At 37.1% G+C, this 18,798-nt stretch overlaps 1 protein-coding gene and 1 long non-coding RNA gene across 4 annotated transcripts; one reads left to right on the forward strand and one right to left on the reverse strand.

Annotated features, from left to right (window-relative positions):
* Positions 1-4,260: 4,260 nt before the first annotated feature.
* LOC124859849 lies at positions 4,261-4,834 on the reverse strand. The gene is made up of 2 exons (XR_007036208.1): positions 4,403-4,834; positions 4,261-4,320 (listed from the first exon to the last, which is right to left on the reverse strand). It is a non-coding gene; the product is annotated as an uncharacterized LOC124859849 (long non-coding RNA).
* A 1,906-nt stretch (positions 4,835-6,740) lies between these two features.
* On the forward strand, positions 6,741-18,096 carry c23h4orf47 (chromosome 23 C4orf47 homolog). 3 transcript variants are annotated; one of them, XM_047352936.1, is made up of 8 exons: positions 6,741-6,786; positions 6,885-6,993; positions 11,109-11,328; positions 11,491-11,628; positions 11,968-12,043; positions 13,535-13,720; positions 13,824-13,987; positions 17,258-18,096. In XM_047352936.1, the coding sequence occupies exons 2-8, from the start codon at positions 6,894-6,896 to the stop codon at positions 17,310-17,312; spliced, it is 939 nt and encodes a 312-aa protein (XP_047208892.1). In that variant the 5' UTR covers positions 6,741-6,786; positions 6,885-6,893; the 3' UTR covers positions 17,313-18,096. The 3 variants fall into 3 exon arrangements, with proteins under 3 accessions (XP_047208892.1, XP_047208894.1, XP_047208893.1); XM_047352938.1 differs by having other exon boundaries at positions 13,824-13,962; XM_047352937.1 differs by lacking the exon at positions 6,741-6,786 and having other exon boundaries at positions 6,866-6,993.
* The last annotated feature ends 702 nt before the right edge of the window (positions 18,097-18,798 follow it).

Here is an 18,798-nt window from a genome sequence, read left to right on the forward strand (position 1 = left end):
CTCATCAAAGCACATGGTTCCAGTTAAAGTCCCAGTAGTTTAACAGTGTTTGTATGATTTGTTTGTGATGATGAGAAAAAAAAAAGAAATTTTACTTTAGGCATGTAGATATTGTCTGGTTGTTATGGAGATTTGGTGTTCACAAGATCCCAGTATTAACTGCAGCTGTCTAACAGTGAGCTTTCCAGATGTTTTGCCTCAATCTTGCTCTCTATGTTCTGACGAGATGAATATGGTTCTTTATCCAGCCTAGTGGTCGTTGGCGAAAAAAAATATGTTGCTGTGTCATAAAATTCTCTCTGGAAAACTGTGGAAAACAGAAAGTCATTGGGGTAACTAATTAGACATTTCTGGAAACTAATACTAATAACACCCCCCCCCCCCCCCCCCCCCCATTTTTGCCATGGAGGCATATTTACTGCAGAACTTTCAAACCTTTTACACCCATCATTTTGGGTCATAGCTGTACATGTTGCAGGTTCGACAGCCTTCTGTTCACCTTCAGTTACATTGCCCGATTTTATTTGCAGTGAAGGGTGGGAGTCTTGACATTGTCTCTGTGGTCTATTTGTACTGTTTCTGTGCAGATGCTGTTGACCAGTGATCGATGATATTAATTCCATTTTCAATGAGCATATGGGTATTTTACAACCGGACCACAATAATTATCACTTTTGCAATTACCTCCTAGTTTCCTGTGAATTTGCTGTGTAATTTAAACTCTGTCCGGAGCAGCCTCCTGTTTGTTGAAAATGGATTCCTGGGTTTGTTTTGCAGGAGCTGTTCCCTCTTTTTTAACGTAGAGTGAAATGTTACTTTGGATGAAAACAGAGAATAAAATCTATAAGCTGATAAAGAAACATACTAAGACCTGTAATATCAGCCAGTCTACCAGCTTGTATTTCAACATAGCACAAAATTATTATTATTATTATTATTATATTATTATTATATTATATTATAATTATTATAATTGAGTAATGAGTCAAATTCACCTAAAACATGAGTCGTTTCTCATCTTCAACTCTCTGGCGCCCCCACTAGTGAGCCTTTTTCTTCTCCTGTCCATTTCCTCCCAGAGGGGGCTTCAGTGTAAAATTCAATAAGTCCATCACTGCTGTGGGTCCCAGTCCTCTGATGTGTGAGTGTGATATCATCTCCGTGTGTTTCAGTTTGCTGGATGAGTAGCAGCTCTGCTTGCTTGTGTTAAAGCAACCTGAGATGACTGGGTTATTTCCCATCATGTATGTGTGTAAGGTACACGTATGTATTGTTCAGTTGTATTTGCATATATTTATATATAACACATTGCTGTATTGTTGTGTGCACTGATCTTTCCTAAAATGTGATGTGTGTTATGTGATTGATGTTCATCAGTGCATATTTGTAAGGTGGGAATGTAACATGAAATGGTGTTGAGCTTTTGGAACTAGAGCTTTTCTGGCTTTACAAAAGAGTTTAGTTGTGCGAACACATCTCCAGACTTGTAGACAGTTCAGTCTGATTGCTATCCTCTGCCCTGTACAGGGGACTTGGACTGCCCTCTGCATAAGAATAGGTTGTTCCATTCACTAAGAACCAGAATAAAAGTGAATCAAATGAATTTAGATATGTGCCTTGGAGCTGCAGGTAAAACTGAAAGACGTTAATAACCAGGCAGCAAAGTCATTTAACATGGTGTGTGTGTGTGTGTGTGTGTGTGTGTGTGTGTGTGTGTGTGTGTGTGTGTGTGAGAGAGAAAGAGAGAGAGAGACGCAGCTGCTGCAGAGTTGCCCTCCCCCCATTCTCGAAGGACATTAGGCCAACAGAGAGTCAACCTCTTTGTCTCTCTGTGTGTCTCTGCCTTGTTCATTTCTCCCTGCTGCCATGCTGTTTGTTTCTCCTGAGTTTTTCTCTGATTTGTGGAATGATTTATAGCTCTCACATTTCTTCTCCATCTCACACCACTCCTCTCTATTTTGATTAACTCTCTGTTCTCTCTGTAATTTCACAGTCATACCTGTCTGGAGTATTAAGCTGAAAAGTCCAATTAGACCACTGACCACTGTACTTAGCCTTTGTGGGAGGGAAATTGAATTTAGTAAGCAAGCATAAAACATCTTCATTTCAAAGGCGCCCCTGCCACCCTGTGGCTATACAGTGAATCTTTCTAAATCATTACACAGATTCTGAGGTACAGTTAATGAAAATTAAACAATACTGCTGCTGACAAGTCAGATTGGTTTGGTTTCACCATAACACAACTAAAGACATAATTGAGCATTAAGCTTACCATATTCAAGTAGGTTTTAAAGTTATGGTCAACAGTTTGTTTTTATGGCTTTGGGATTTTTTAATTTTCTTCAGTATGCTTCTGTGCAGCACAACAACACAGTTGTTAGCACTGTTTCCTTAAAGCAAGAAGATCCTGGGTTTGAACTTGGTTGTTTTTGCATATAGAGTAGTTTGCATGTTTTCCCTGAACAAGTGTTGGTTCTCTTCAGCTACTCAGGCTTCCTCCCACAGTCTAAAACTAATCATGTTAAGTCAAATGGTCTCTCTAAATTACTCTTAGGAGTGAGTGACTGTGTGTGTGCATGGTTGCTTGTCCTGTGTTGTCCTGTTTAAGACTACCAACCTGTCCATGGTGTACCCCGTCTCTTGCCACCTTATTGCTGGAGATGGACCTCAGCACCCCCATGACCCTGCATAGGTTAAGCAGGTGTAGAAGAGTGAATGGATGGATGCTTCTGTGATATACTGAAGAAGGCGATTTTAATGGTTTATTAGCAAATACATCAAGTTTACTATGTGCAGTCAATATTTACAATGCTGTTCCTTCTTCACAACCTTTGCAATGCACTCTGACAAAATGGATAACTTCAGGACCAAGTCTGGGCACATGGTGACCCATTTTTGTGTCCCTGCTCTTTGGAGTTGATCCCAAGTTCTCAATGGTCAAGATCTGGGGAGCTTCCTGACTACATGCTCATATTTGTAATATCATCATAGTAGAACCACTTTATCACTGCCTTTTTGCTACATCAAGATGAAAAATTCACATATTATCAACATATTAGTCCTTGTTAGAAAACTTGGTGATCCAATTCTTTATTCCTGGTAGCGTTCTTGAGTAGCGCTGAGGAAACCCCAACAAATTGTATCAATTGTACCAATTGCAGGACCTTTTCTTCCCTGTAAAAAACATTCCCCAGATGTCTCAAGCACTTAGAAGGATTCATCAGTGAAAATAACCATCCACCAGTCTTCTTCTGTCCATTCTTGTACTTCCTGCAGAATCAAAGTCTGTTTTTGATGTTTTTCATAGACAGAAGAAACTTCTGAGCTGCTCTCCTTACAAAGTTCTCTTAAAGTCTTTGCTTTACATAGACCCTACAGATTAACACCAACCTGCTTCTGATGCTGAATAAGCTCTGCAGTGGTGGCAGCCTAACCCTGTTTCACACCTCTTTGACAGTTACAAGACATCCTGATGTGTTCTGAAGTGTTTTTCATTACAGCTTAACATCTTAGCCCAAAATTCTTGATAATCTAGAGATCGCTTTTTCAGCTGTAACATTTTAGCAGTACTTCCCTGTATGTAAGGCAGTTATGATGCAAACTGATGATGGCTGCATGCTTTTCCATTAAAGGTAACCATTGCTAACACAAATGCTGCCAATTTGATTGATAGACTCATTTCAACTGGGTTCTTTCATGGCTTCACCTGTGCTGGTGATATGACTGTAATGCAATGAAATTGGCAGATTAGGTCATGGTAAGATACAACAACAGGTTACATTTATATATAAAAAAAAAAATATATATATATATATAGCTGATAAATGTCGTTGAATTAATGTGTATCTGACGGCTATGTAAGATAATTTAAGCAAAATGTGATCTGTGACCCCTAAAACTGAAGCTGCCGTGTTTGCAAAACATCTATATGTTCCCTAAGTCAGACAGATATATAGCACAATGAAAACACTAAATGGATTAGATCAAAATGAAACAAATATTTACAATAAAGACACATTAAATAATTAAACGTACTATTGGCTATTGCCTGTGCATTTTGTAACCATAATTCAGTGTTTTTATTGCCGTTTAAGGCTTTGAGAGTGGAACAAATAAGTTCTGGTAGCGCTTCAGTCTGAATACCGGAACTCTGAGGCACCTCTGAGTGAAGGATGTGATTGGGGTCAGAGATAATTTTCTGGGCCTGCCTGGTGTCATTTTCTGTATAGATTTGACCCACATACAGAGAACACTTAGAAGGAAAAGTTTATGGTTTTTATTGTCAATAAAGTAATCTAGGATGGGAACGGGGAACACCAACTGTAAGGGAAGGAAGCAGAATGGATTGGTGAACAAGCGAATGATGAGGCAACTGATTACTTAGGTCTGAGAAATGACTTACTAAATTGTTGTAGCAAGAACCGCCAGGGGTAGAGATTCAGAGTCTTAACTTGCGAAAGGGAATTGTCCAGTTGTCTTTTCTGTTGTGAACTTGGTGTCAGCAAAAGGGAGCTCAGGTGCTGATGTTCGAGAAGGGGGAAAAAGCAGGGTGTGCTGATGCCTGGGTCTTGGAGTCGAAGGAAACAGGAAGCCGCCAGCTTGGTCCATGTCTGAACGGTTCAGACGGATGAGAGAGAAATCCACAAGAAGGTAGATCCTTAACTCAGTAGTTAATAATCCAGAAGCTCAGAGAAACTCTGGAAACAAAGCCGGAACTCAGCAAGGTAAACAAAGCCTCAGGTAGAAATCTGCGAGGGAACAAAAATGCATTACTTGAGTTCAAAAATGAAGCACAAAATAAGAAGTGGCTGAGCTTGTCACCACTAAGGCAAACACTCTGGCATCGAAGTGCTGGCAGCTTCCCACTTAAGTACTCCTCCATGCAATCAGCAGATAGGAAACACCTGTCGTCCAGCGCACCTGAAAACTCCAGCATCAACTGGAACAGTGAGTGGTTAGTTAAACAAGTACACAAAACACACACACACACATACACTCTCAGACTCTGACACCTGGTTATTGTTTTGTCAAAAATGTTCTGAAGTGAGGGGTGCTGTTTGACTCCCATCAGCTTCATAGTGCTTTTGAGGCTGATAGAGCTTTTGCAACAGTAGCTCCCCGACTCTGGAACTCTATCCCCTTGTGTATAAGGACTGTGGATTCGGTGGTGTCTTTTAAAAAACAGATAAAAACTCGTCTTTTTAGGCTTGCGTTTGGTTAGTTTATTTTTGATTTGATCTTATCTTCTTTTATTTTACATATATAAATATATTATTCCTATTGTAATTTGTTTTAGTGTTGTGAAGCACTTTATGATCTGTGTCTTGAGAAGTGCTATATAAATAAAATTTTACTTACTTACTTACTTACTTACTTTGTGTGAGCTGGGTGAGCTGGGCCTGGATCCTTTGTGAATTCAAAAATCTCTTTGTCGAAATTTTCAAATGCACTGTTCATCCATCGAAGACATGGAAAGTTTGCTTTTTAATTTCTGTATCAGGGATGTTGGTAACCTAACCTTAGTCCTACTGTTGCTCTGTGACAAAAGCTGTTACCACTAAAGCATATAAAGACCAACTTTTACCATACAACTTCTCAACTTTGGAAGGTGGAAAATGTTGCTACCTGGGATAATTATGCATACATTTCATGCCATTAAAAAAAACAGGGAAAATGGCCCCTTTTAAAATTCTGAATTCTCTACTCTGACATTTATCCAGGATGATGCTCTGCTGGTTGCCACTAAATACCTGAGCTGATCACCGCTCCTGCTGAAACTTGATGCATGTTCAAAAGCTCATTTACCAGTCAGCTCTCCGGCAGTGCACCACCGAAGCTTATTTGATGACGTTAACACTGAAGGCTATCTGAAATTATTGTCTAATTCCTTTCTGCTCAATTACTGATGACAACTGTCTTTTTGGATCGTATTATCTACTATAGCAGCATCTACTGTATTTCCCTTGTGTGACAATGAAACATTTTTATTAAAGATGGGCTGCAATGAGATTCTCAGGGTACATTAGCATTTCGTAGAAATACCATGGTTTCACTGGTCTAAGTGCTTTTATTTTAAACTGCTCGCCAACCATCTTATAACTTTGCAACTGAGATTTAAACATCTTTTTTTATCCTGATAAGCTTAAAGGCCCTTTTCAAAAAAACAAAATTTCATCTTCTGAAAGTATGAGAAAATACAGAAGTCCTCCTTCAGCCAGCTGACTAGTGATGCGCAGCTACATGTGAAGGAGGGGCAGAGGTGTGTTAGTCTGTGCTTCATGTAGCCAGAGAAAGCTCTGGTCACTCTGGCATTTTCCTTGGAATCTCAATAAAAGGACCTTAATGGAAAGGTTTTAGGAGGCATGAATTCATAGCTTTTTGAAACCTTGGCATACCTTGTTACTGGTAAACCCTCAATGCCTTCTTTTAAATTTACAAGCAGGAAACATTCACAAATGCTAAACAAAATTCTTTTTTTATTCCTACAACCGGACGTTTCAAGCATTTCTAGGTTGTACCATAGTAATTTGTACATAAATGGATGAAGAAAATATTTATAAGTTAACATCAGAATTTTTCACCAAAGCATGTATCTGTGTTATTTAGGACAAGCAGATAATTTTGTCATTCTGCAATCAGATTTTATGCTTTTATTTTGAAAGGAGCTATTCCTTACTATCGTCTAGTTTATCGGTCTCCATGACAACCATTCTGTGTACACAGATACCCAGTGTACAGACTTTGTTTTAGTACTCCAGTCGATGGATTGAGTCTCCACATCCACAGGTATATTTAGATCAATATCTGTAAGACTGTACATTCTACTTATTTATTATCTATACACACTATAACTGTGTAATTAAAGTGTTTGTTTGTGGTTCCAGTGAATAAGGATGCAGTCGGCTCATGGAAAGAGTGATATGGAGCGTTTGGGCGTTTTTATGGAGATGAGCTACATATCTGTAGGAGACAAGTACACTTCAACCAACAGCCGTAAGCATGACATAAACTTTATTGACCTGTTTTATAAGGTAGACAGCACCTTTAAATCATCTCACTGCTTAGTTAATGGAAGTAACAAACAACTACAGTGGTCTGCTAGAGAAAGGAGGTCATATCAAGAATCCTTGATGATAATATTAGGACAACTTTTTACAGGAAAGTAATACTGGATGAAGGATTACTTTGTATTTAACAGTATAATTAGTAAACAGAATGTATAAACTTTATTACAGGTAAAAGGTTATGAGTTTATTTTAAATAGCCTGTGAGCTTGTGGCAGATTTAGATTTAAATTGTTTTTATTCTACTAAGAAGTTTGTTTTGATAGTAAATGAGAACGGTGTGTCTCAAACTTAATATTATACTGTAAAAGGAGTATCAGTTTTGAAAACAGTAATAATTTATCCCTTTTTATTTAAATTATAATAAAAAATGCTATGTTGAAAATTATTTATACCCTTTCAATGATCACTGAAAAGATCTTTATTGGCATTAATGCAATCACAGCCAGCTTAGTATTGTGGATCAGCTTTTTGCATGTTTTCTCTGGTGTTTTGACATTTACACTATCACAACTGTCCCATTATCCTATTTATTTTCCTCTAAAGTTTACATATTTGTACTTAGTGTCTGTAAACCAAAGTTAAATTCCCTGTTTGTACACACAATCTTGGCCAGTAAAGCTAATTCTGATTTCTCTTTGGCAATGAGCTCAAATCTTTGAGGTTAGAAGGCCTCCTTGCCTCCTTGCCACCTTGCAGAATATGTCTGGACCACTCCATAACACTGATATGACTTTATGTCAGAAGAAACATGTATAAATATGCAAACTAGCAAAACCATCTGTAACATCTGGTGAGCTTATGAGCTCCAATGTTCTGGTGCTGCACCGCAGAGTTTTACAACACTTGCCAGTGGTTATGTTTGGGTTCTTCGGACAGCATTTTCTTCCCTTGATGCTGATACAAGAAATTTAGGATTAGATTATACCGACTCCTAGTCTGACATTTCATTAACATTAGTGTCATCTATATGCTTGAAAACCCTTGCAATGAAACAACACGCTACATTACTTCAATGTTAACTCAGTCACCAGTGACATTCTATATGACACAGCATCTGTTTTCCTGACAGCAACAGATAATTTGGTCCTGTTGGGAAAAATTATCTATTGCTGTCAGGAAAAAAATGTAAAACTGACTCAAAACATACAGCTAACCAGCTCATATTAAGCTCATATTTTTCCTGATGATGATGTGTATATAGAGAGCATTTTGGTAAAGTGATAGGCTAACTCTGGCATGTTAGTAACATGTTAATAATTCAGTTCGTAACATATTTCAGCAACATCGCCATCGCCATCACCTGCACCAATAATGGAAATTTGGGATCCGATTGAATATCTCTAGGTTCAACAATTTTACTATTAGGAAGTAGACAACATAAGTCAACTGAAAATATAGATTCACATAAGCAATGAGTTATTTAAAGTTAAGAGAATTTATTTTTTGGTCTCCTTACAGATTTTTACTGCTGTACAATAATATACCCATGTTGTTTAATATTTAATTAAATCACTTTTGGTCTATCAATTATTGTTCTGGAAATACCAGACCAATATGGCGGTGATATTAGAACAATAAATAAAAGAGTGACATTCTCAAAACAGCAAACAGCACACATATGGAGTAAATGCACAACTTCTCCTCAAAATATAAGAATTTATTAACAGAAACACTTCAACTCCAAGTTAAGCATATTTCAATTAATATACTCTTTACTAGGCTAGAACAGTTCAACTAAACTTCCAAACAAAATTAAGGAATAAAGAAAACTATGGATAAATACAGGAACAAGGGAACCAATAAAATGTTGCAATAGGACAGTTCAATATGGATATTTATGTTTAAGAACCAACATTTATCATGTGGATATACATTAGTGACAAATGTTGGAAATTAGGTCAAATTAGTATTAAAACTAATAATAAAAAAATCAGGGAAAAAAAGCGAGAACTAACACAAAGGCCTGTCTTATATTTGCCATGCTTTAAAGCACTCTCACTGATTAAGGACAATTGGTATGTCTATTCAGAAGGTAAGTAAAACATTATTTTATTGAAATAATATTTTAAAGATTCATTTGCCAAAATAGAAGTCAAGAATGTATTTGTATAATTGATGTATTTGTATAATTGATGTTTTAATCCGCCATCATCAATATTGTCAAAATAATATTTAAGGAAATATTAATTAGGAATTAGGAATCAATAATTTTTTGGAGCTTAATGTTATTTTAACTAGCCATCACATGGAGTAATAAACTACTAAAATGGCGGAGTCTATGGACTCTCAAAAGATGGCGATGAGTTGGGTGTAAATATGGCCAGCCTGGCACTGACATTACCCCTTAGCTGTTCTAGCTAACAAAGGAACATAGCTTATTTGAAAACCATTTAAGTTTAACATGTGCTTGAAGTACCATTACTACAAATATTAATGTTTATACAAGTACCAACAGCAGATTACTTAACTTTTGGTTGTTCTTCAATCGGTGGGTACACAAACACCAGATTGCAGTCAACTTTGGATCCAAGGATTCTTCGAAGTAGTAGTCATATACTCGCCAGTGAGTTACAAAGACATTCAGCTGATGCGCACTGCCTTCCCTTTAGCTGCTAGGCAGCAGGATAGAGAACAAGGTGCGGCTGGGAGAAGTGTTTTGTTAGTGGCTCCAGGACAGCTAGGGGATTTTCGCTGCGACACCTCCTTTCTCTGCCTGACTAAAAGTAGTTCAATGTGAGTGATCAAAGATGCAGAGTTTCCTAACAGCCTCTTTGATAGTGTACAGATCAGTCCATGTTTCATTGTTGAGGCACAACAAACTATCCAAACCAACCTAACCCTTTGTGAAAAGTAATTACCCTTTGAACCTAACAGCTGGTTGTGCCATCCGTGGCAGCAAGCTGCAATCAAGCATTGCATTATTGTAGAGGAAGTTTGGCTCACTGTTTTTTGTAATGGGTTTTAATGCTGAAACTTTGAACGGTTTCAAGCTTAAACAGTTTGTTGATGGCTATGCCATAGCATCTCAATCGTATTTAAGTCAGAATTTTGACTAGACCATCCCAAAACCTTAATTTTGTGGGGTTTTATAACCATTCAGAGGTGGGCTTGATGTGTGAACTTTGGATCATTGTCTACTGCATAACTCAAATTTCAAAAAGACTTGGTGATCATCAAGACATTTTTTGGCAAATATGAGACAGGCCTTTGTGTTAGTTTTGGCCAGCAGTGGCTTTGTCCTTGGAACTCCCACATGGATGCCAATTTCCCAGTCTCTTATTGACATTACCCAAGTGAGGTGAGGCCAGTGGTACTTTAGATGTTATAGTGAGTTCTTTTTGACCTCCCGGATGAGTTGTCAATGTGCTCTTTGAGTAATTGTTGTAGGTTTCTAGGAAGGTTGAACACAGCTCCATGTTTTCTCCACCTGTGGAAAGTGGCTCTCACTTTGGTTCATTGAGATCCTAAAGCAAAAAGTGTGATTTAAAGTCCATATACACTACTGGTCAAAAGATTTAGACACACTTTCTCATTTAATGGTTTTCTTTATGTTTATGACTATATTGTATTTAGATTCTCAATAATGGCATCAAAACAGTGAATGAACACATATGGAAATATGTAGCAAAGAAAAATTGTAAAAGAACTTTAAATAAGTTTTATATTTAAAGTAGCCGCCCTTTGCTGTGATGACTGAAATATTAACCTTTGGCCGTCTCTCAATGAACTTCTTGGAAGGTCTTTCTTGACTCTTGAACCATTTCAGGTGCCCACCTCATGAAGCTCATGGAGAGAATGCCAAGAGTCCAAAGTACAGATCAAAGCAAAGGGTGGCCATTTTGAAGAATATGAAATATAAAAATGTTTATTTCATACTTTTTGTTTACTTCGTAATTCTATGTGTGTTCATTCATAGCTTTGTTGCCTTTGGTGAGAATCTATAATGTAAATTGTCATGAAAATAAAGAGGCCCATTAAGTGAGAAAGTGTATCTAAAACGTTTCACCGGTAGTGTATGTAATGTTTCCGTTTTAAATCCAGGTCCATTCAATGAGTCAGCATATCAAAGCCGTCAGATGCAAGCGGGGGTCACCAAACAACTGTGTGCTCTGCAAAGTGGCTTTTTCGACAAGTCTTTTAAAAGGATTTTTGAGAAAGAAGCACTGAGTGAACCCTTGAGACTGGCTCGGAGGAATCGGATGCAGCAGGCCAAGAGGAACATAGGCAAAGCCTTCCTGCCCTGTAGTGGGACCAAGAAGCCGTGAGGCAGCACACACGAGGAAATATTTAAAGACTTGTTTTCTGTCTGCTCTGTTGTCAGAAAAAGATTCATGATTTATCACAAAAAGGAACAGAAAGCAATGAATCTTAGTGCAAATACTCTCAGATGAAACTTTAACTGTCACATTCTTTTTGCCCTCAGCTGTGGTTCTGGTAGTTACTACGGCACCTTGTCTGGACCTATAGAAGCCACAAGTCCACTGTCAATCCCCAAGAAAGTTCACCATTCACCTGGACGCAACATTGTCACTTCACCCACCAAGAAAGGCAGTGGTTACAGGTTTATGGCAAGAAAAAGTAGTTCCTAAACAATGAGACAGCTTCTCACTTTCATAAGGATCATTGAAATAGAAGCAGAATTATTGTTACAGAGCTTGTTAACTGTGAAGATTTATTAAAACACATTACATCTGATTCGGGCCAGTTTCTAGTAAGAAACACAAAATAATAAATAAAATAACTGCCTACAAGATGTATACGTGATATATTGCTTAAGTTATTTTAATCAATGGATCTCCAGGTTTTCTGAAGGTCTTTCAAAGTTTGTGTGTGTGTGTGTGTGTGTGTGTGCGTGCGTGTGTGTGTGTGTGTGTGTGTGTGTATGTTTTCTTTTCCCCAGCTATCCTAATGTCACTCTGTCCAAAACTGATCTCTATGTCTCCGACCCATATGATAGAGCCAAAGAAGCCCTTAAGGTAACAAACTCATCTTATTATTTTAGTGTTTGCTTGATATTGACATTCAGCTAAATCTTTCAGTGTACACTACAGGAGTTAACAAGTGAAACATGTTCCACTTTATGCAACAATATAAATGTAAAGAAAAAGCACCTGTTAAGTACAATAATAAAAATATTAGTAGTTGTCTCTTCAGAATGTATCCAGTATTAGAGGTTTGTTGCATGGGACATTTCTGTTAGTATGTGTCATGTTACATGTCTTAGTGTCATACTGAAACACAGCTAGAAACCAGGAATCCGACCTTCTGTCCCAGCTATGCTAACTTGAGTTTTAAACCATAGCCTATTTGTTCCTTCACTTGCTGATCTGGTTGTGTCATAAACAACAGTTGGTCAGAATCAACCTAGAAAAATAATTGAATAATCATTTGTTTGGGGTTAAGAAATGTAGAGGAAAAGCCTAAACCTAAGAACACTGAGGTGTTAAATAGACAGGGGTTGGTGTACATTTCACCTTAGCTTTAAATGCTTTTTGAATCTTAAAAAAATACAGTCTAACAGGTCCAAACGTTTCTCTGATCACTTAGTAAACTTTATTTGCTCACCAATATCATGGAGTACCCATGAATTTCTGAGGTTCGGTAATGAGAAATAAGGCTGAATCAAAGGCAGAATAGCATAAACAATCAAAAACTGAATGAAGGCTTCTTTAAGCAAATGTCCAAACAGAACCAAGGGGAAATCTCTTGGCTCCACTTGGATTTTTAACATTATGACTCAAAAACACTCTCCTGATTCCCTCCAACCCCCTTCACATGGTGACCTACACAACCAAGGTCTCTGTGAACTAAACTGTTAAAACATTCAACAGTGTGAGGGCAGCCATGACACTGATCACTCCCTGTTCCTCTCACCCTCTTACCACGCTACATTCATCATTTGCAGGTTCTCACAAGAACCCTAGACATTCACCCATGATTGAGCCGGTTTCCAGGCCATAATGGCACACATCCAGACTCCACAATGATGGAGCTTTATGCTAGATGTTAGCAGAGCACTAGCATCACGATACCACTGCAGGTGTGTTGTCTGTTGGCTGTTTCTATGAATCTGTGATGTTGTGTGGAATATTTATTGAGCTTGAGCACCATGTAAGGCCATAGGTGAAGGGGTTTTCTGTGCAAAGCCTCGACCAGACCCACCAATTTTCTTTCCTCAGTCCGAAGGCCTGACGATGATGAGAGAAAGTGCATCTTGCCTTAAGTCCTGAAGGCAAATGAAAACATTCTATATGAAAAGCTGGAAATATTCATTGCAATCCTAATTGGTATAGCTAGGGTGATGGTGGGACACACAGCAAATTAAAAAAACATACATTAAAGTCTGTGATTAGAATGTGATGAAATGTGAAACAGTTTGCAAGGCATGGTGTGTATGACATGAATTAGTACAATCTGTAGCAATATTTCCACCTGTTTCTCATTTTTCGTTTGAAATGTGTATACAGAAGGAAGGAGCAATCCATCGTGCCAAACTAAACGATGGACCCTTCAGAATCAATCTTCACCCGCAGGATTATTTCCAAGGCAATCCGTATCGCAGCCACAAGCCACTCCCACCTGCACAAAAGCCCTCACAACTCCAGAAGAACGTTTCCCTGGTTCCTTTCAAGCCCACATCCCCCAGCAAACGGGTGACTCTTTGCTTGGCTCATTGAGTAAAGAAATCAAATAAAAGGTGTTTGTGCTTTATACATTTATTGGTATGTCTGTTCATATGACTGTTTCCTGCCTTAGATTGGAGGAATGAAAGCTGGCACATTTGATGCCTATCCCTCACATTCTGCTGATCCCTATGTCATTCGCCGCTCCAAACCAGCCAATAAAGAGCCAGTGTTTCATCCTTCTCCTGGTCCCAAGAGCACGCCTGTCAAAAGTATAATCTCTGTCAATGTTAACAGGTTTGCTACGTACCTCTCTCTTCTTCAGTTTACATGAAGGACTTTCAGCTAACACAGCGGCAACTTGCTTGACTTCTACCTGGGAGCTTATGAGGTTGAAACATTTAGACTGTTTCATGGGGAACTCCTGCATTAAATGTTCAACTGCTGAGAGAATTCATTTTCCAATGCTTGCACTTTAGTGGGCAATGTCACAAAATAATAGATACTGATTCAAAGGTCCGAATTAAAGTGAATTCATTTATGTTCATAGTTTATTTGTAACTTCTGATTAAATTTGGAGTCTCAGTGTGAAGATCTTCATGCTCATTTATCAATATTTCATAAGATCAAGTTGTTTTTAAATCCTGGTAGAAGTGATCCTGATGCATCAATTATTATGATAGCTGCATATCATATAACATTTACAATACACTCTGTAATTTTACATTTTGATTCTATCTGTGTTCAATTAAATTAAGGAGATCTTCTCCAACTACAGAGTATTAGGGCCAGGCTAAGAGATTTTCTTTTTAAATTACGAGAATAAAGTCGGATTTTTTATGAGAACTCTTACAAAAAGCGCAGTCTTGCATGCAATAAAACAAAGAATGTTAAGCATCTTGTTAAGTTATGCTTTAGTATCAATTTCACAAATAAGGACATTCTTAATCTTTTAGCACATCAGCATCAAATTATTACCAGAATCAGGAATTGGAAAGGATTGTGCATTTGACTGTCTGTTCTGAAGAAAGAACCACACGGACTTCAAGCAATGACTTTATTCTGGTAATGTTACAACTTTATTCTCATAATAAATATTAGCCTATGACTTTATTCTCATAATGTTCTGTTAATATTATGAGTTTATTATCATAATTTCAGAAAACCTAAACTCAAAGCCCGGCCCTAATATTTTACCATATTTGCCCATCTCTTTCAGTAAAACAAAATACATAATATATTTATATATTATGAATATAAAATAAATCAATACAATTTTTATGAGTATGGGACAAAAATAAGTAGATCATAAACACATTTTTAATATTTTGGGTCATATTGTGAAAAATCTCATCCTTATATATGGAAAATGGAATTGCAGGAGGAGAAAAACTATGTTGCTATAACAGAGATGCATGGAGAGACTGTTTTTTTTTTTATTACCATCCACAGAAAATATGTTTTCTTAGATTGCTTGCTTGTTTGTTTTGTTGAAAGTATGCCAAAAATTTGTACTATGGAATTTACTTTGGGAACATTAAAGAATAGTGTGAATATACACAAAACAATCAGTGCAGAAGCAGCACTGCTCCACTTCAAGCGTGGATTCCAGTAGTTTGGACATGTTACAAAGATAAATGTGCAGCGAGAATACTGGCAGACTTAAACAATCCCTCATGTTATTCTCGAAACCAACGTTAAGCAGGGAGGGGCGAGTTGACACGGAGGCGTTTTAGCTGGAAAAAGCAGCGCTGTGCTCCTAACTGCCCAGACTAATGGTCATGTTATCCTGTAAATTAGTTTACAAATCACTTCATTCAGTCCTAGTATAATAAATGACCAAGGACAACAATCACTCTAGCCTAATTCTGTTAGATTTGTAATCATAAAGGACAGAGTTTAAGAGCATGCTGTAAATACCACTGCTGCACCAGATGACTAAACTATGTTGTTTGTTTACATTAGCATTAAAAAAAAATATTAATTACAATAACTAGAAAAGCCCCCACAGAGTGCAGACCTCCACCAAGAGTCAATGACACATGTTCATGTGGGGATTCCAAGTTGTCACACCACGGTCTGGCAATGATAGAGAATCCTTCAAAATATCCAGGATCCAGATGGTGCTCTGCATCATCACCAAAATCGAATCATCTGTTTCTTGTCCTAAAACACATCTTATCTAAAAATGTCATCCAAATCTGTTCATAACTTTTTATGACAGATAGACAGATGTACAGACAGTCGCTGACAAAAACATAACCTCTTAGCGGAGGTAAAAAGGCAGTCTCTAGACAGGACACCACAGAAAATTTCTGTGTTGGTGATTTTAGTCAAGTGCTTGGGTCCTTCTATTTCCCTGTCACATACAGTAGCCTTTTTTTTTTTTTCAAAACCAGTAAACAAGCTGTTTACCTATTGTCAAAATCTTATTTTTCAATCAAAGAACACAAAACAACTTTGACTGTTAAAGCATGGGCCTTTAGTATTTATAGTACATTTAAAGCTTATGTGTTTTAGCAGTAATTCCATTTAATTCAGCTGAGTTCAGTTTCATTTAGATATCTCCACATTACAGCAAATGACATCTCAAGGCAATACATTTATTTATTCTCTGATTATCTGTATCCCGATTCAAAATAATTCCAGTTAATTTTTATAGACATATAGTTACATCACGATTCAGTCCTATACTATCCCATTGTTATATTGTTCAAAGTTGGGATCATAAGCTGCCAATGAGAAGAAACGTTTTAAGGAAGCTCAGCCTAATGTATCATTGCAGCAATCTTTCCTCCTCAGCAAGCATATGGTGACAGTGGAAAGGAACCTTTTCCTTCATAGACATTTTGAGACCTTTTATTAAAAAGTGCCTTCACATGATGTTTGTTGTGAATTTGAGCTATATAAATAACCTGAAATGATTTAAACTAAACTAGAACCACTCTCAGTATTATCTGCTTTGACTGAGAATGGTTGTAGAGGGCAGAAAGCAGATGTAGAAAAAAATCACAACTGTTTTCTGTTTCTGCCTTAAAAACAGAAAATCTTGAAAAAATGAACATCTATTTTCTGATATAGGATATTATCAGTTCAACTTCTTTAGCTACAATGCAACCATGTTTAGTTCAATGTAGACCAAAAAAATTCTGTTCATGAATATTGCCATTTGAAAGCGATCATTCACAACACTGTCACTGGGTGCAAATCTAACACATTACTGTCTGCTAGGTATTCTCAACCAAATTCAACAAATCTTCCTACAAAGTGTAAGATAAGACTGAGAATCCTCAGATAAAAGCACTACCAGATACTTTTTCAATGGTTTATTTCCTTGAAATGTTGGTGGGTCTTCTAAAGTTGCACTATCAGACTATTGATCTTACTTACACAATGTTCTTCATATGGTATCTAATACCACGATAATTTTACAGAGTAACTGACATTTCTTAGGACTGATGCAGGTCCAACTAGGTCCTCTTTTTATTCGTTCTGAGTTTCCTGGTGGATGGTAACAACTTTTTGGTGTAATCTCACAATGTTTTCTTGTTTTTCTTCTTGTTCCAGAAGAATCAATTCTACAAACTACACTTCTACCATCCCAGCTGTGATGAACCCATGAATGCATTGCCTGTTGAATTTGTACCCTTTCCCCAAGAATGTAATCCTTCCAAAACCTAAATAAGGCAGATGAAGAAATCCTTTATGCTTTCATTTTTCAATTTCACTAATTGTATTAATCTCTGTCACAAAAATAATGATGATCTAAAATAACTATTATTCAATTTCCATTTTACTCATTCTTACCATGGAATTGTCTTTTGGTGTTCAGTATGAGAGCATGGCAAATTTACTTACAGTTTTTCTTTCTGTTGGGAACAAGTCAGAACACCAGGCAGGCCAGTGGCCATACACAGTTCTTCTCCAGCCATGCCTATGGAGTGTGTGCAGAATATGATTTTCCATTGTCTTGGTGAAAAATGCATGGGTTTCCCTGGAAAAGATGTGGCCTTGAAGGCAGCATGTTGCTTTAGTATATCTGCAAGACTTTTTGCATTAATTCTATCATCACCATGGTAGAAATTAGCCTTGTTACGAACGCTGATGCAGCCCCAAACCATCACAGAGCCTGATGATCACTACAGGTTGGATACCCTTATTTTATTAGGATGTCTTCCTTCCAAAAACAATAACAAACAATTGCACAGCATATCATCTGATAGCCTTCATTTCTTTCATAATCTTTTTTTGATTGTACTAGTTTTGTTCATTAATCAAGTTTACAGTCACCTACAGGTGATAGCTATTATTATTTTGCTTCATACTTAGCACTACATTTTACCCTTTCCAAAGCTTTCGGAAAGTTGTAGGCCTTAAATTAAATAAAACAAGTAAATAAGACAAAACATGAGACATGTTTTTTTTTTTTTTTGGGGGGGGGGGGGGGTGGTGGATTGCTGTTAGGACAAATAAAGACAATTTTAAAGTGTTTTTCCTTTTTAACTGTTTTTACACATTGTCCTGCCTTTCTTTGATTTTTCATTTTTGTGTGTGATTCACTTTCTTTGCTTTATCTACATTAATGCTCTAGTGAACTCCTCAGCAGTAATATTGTATATTTTGCCAAATGCTGAGTCACAGCGGGGACTCAGACAGACTATTTACCTTCTCACCATTACAACTCCTTTTAGAGAGACACTCTTATCTGTTTCTCTTACTTAATGTAAGACAGCAAAAAAAAGAAAAATAGTACAAAAAACAAACATAATAGTTAAAGAAAAAATTAAATCCAATAATATGGTGGAGTAAAGATAAGCAATATTTTTTTGTTTGTTTTAATTAATTATTTTGTATTTTATTATCCTCTGTCATATTAATATGATTTTAACAGCCTAATATGCCAGAGAAGGTTATTCATAATAATTTTCCATAACTACCTGTCTGGTCTGATATTTCTACTCATACTTTTAAGAGACATTTGAACCTGCATTGTCTGTTCAGTCCTCTGGGAACGGTTTTGTGCAATTATTATTATTGTTATTATTAACTATCATTATACATATTAGTAATTATTATTATACATAACAGAATGTCAAAAATTATGGAAG

This window comes from Girardinichthys multiradiatus, chromosome 23 (genome assembly GCF_021462225.1).
Source record: "Girardinichthys multiradiatus isolate DD_20200921_A chromosome 23, DD_fGirMul_XY1, whole genome shotgun sequence".
In the NCBI taxonomy this organism is placed as follows: domain Eukaryota; kingdom Metazoa; phylum Chordata; class Actinopteri; order Cyprinodontiformes; family Goodeidae; genus Girardinichthys; species Girardinichthys multiradiatus.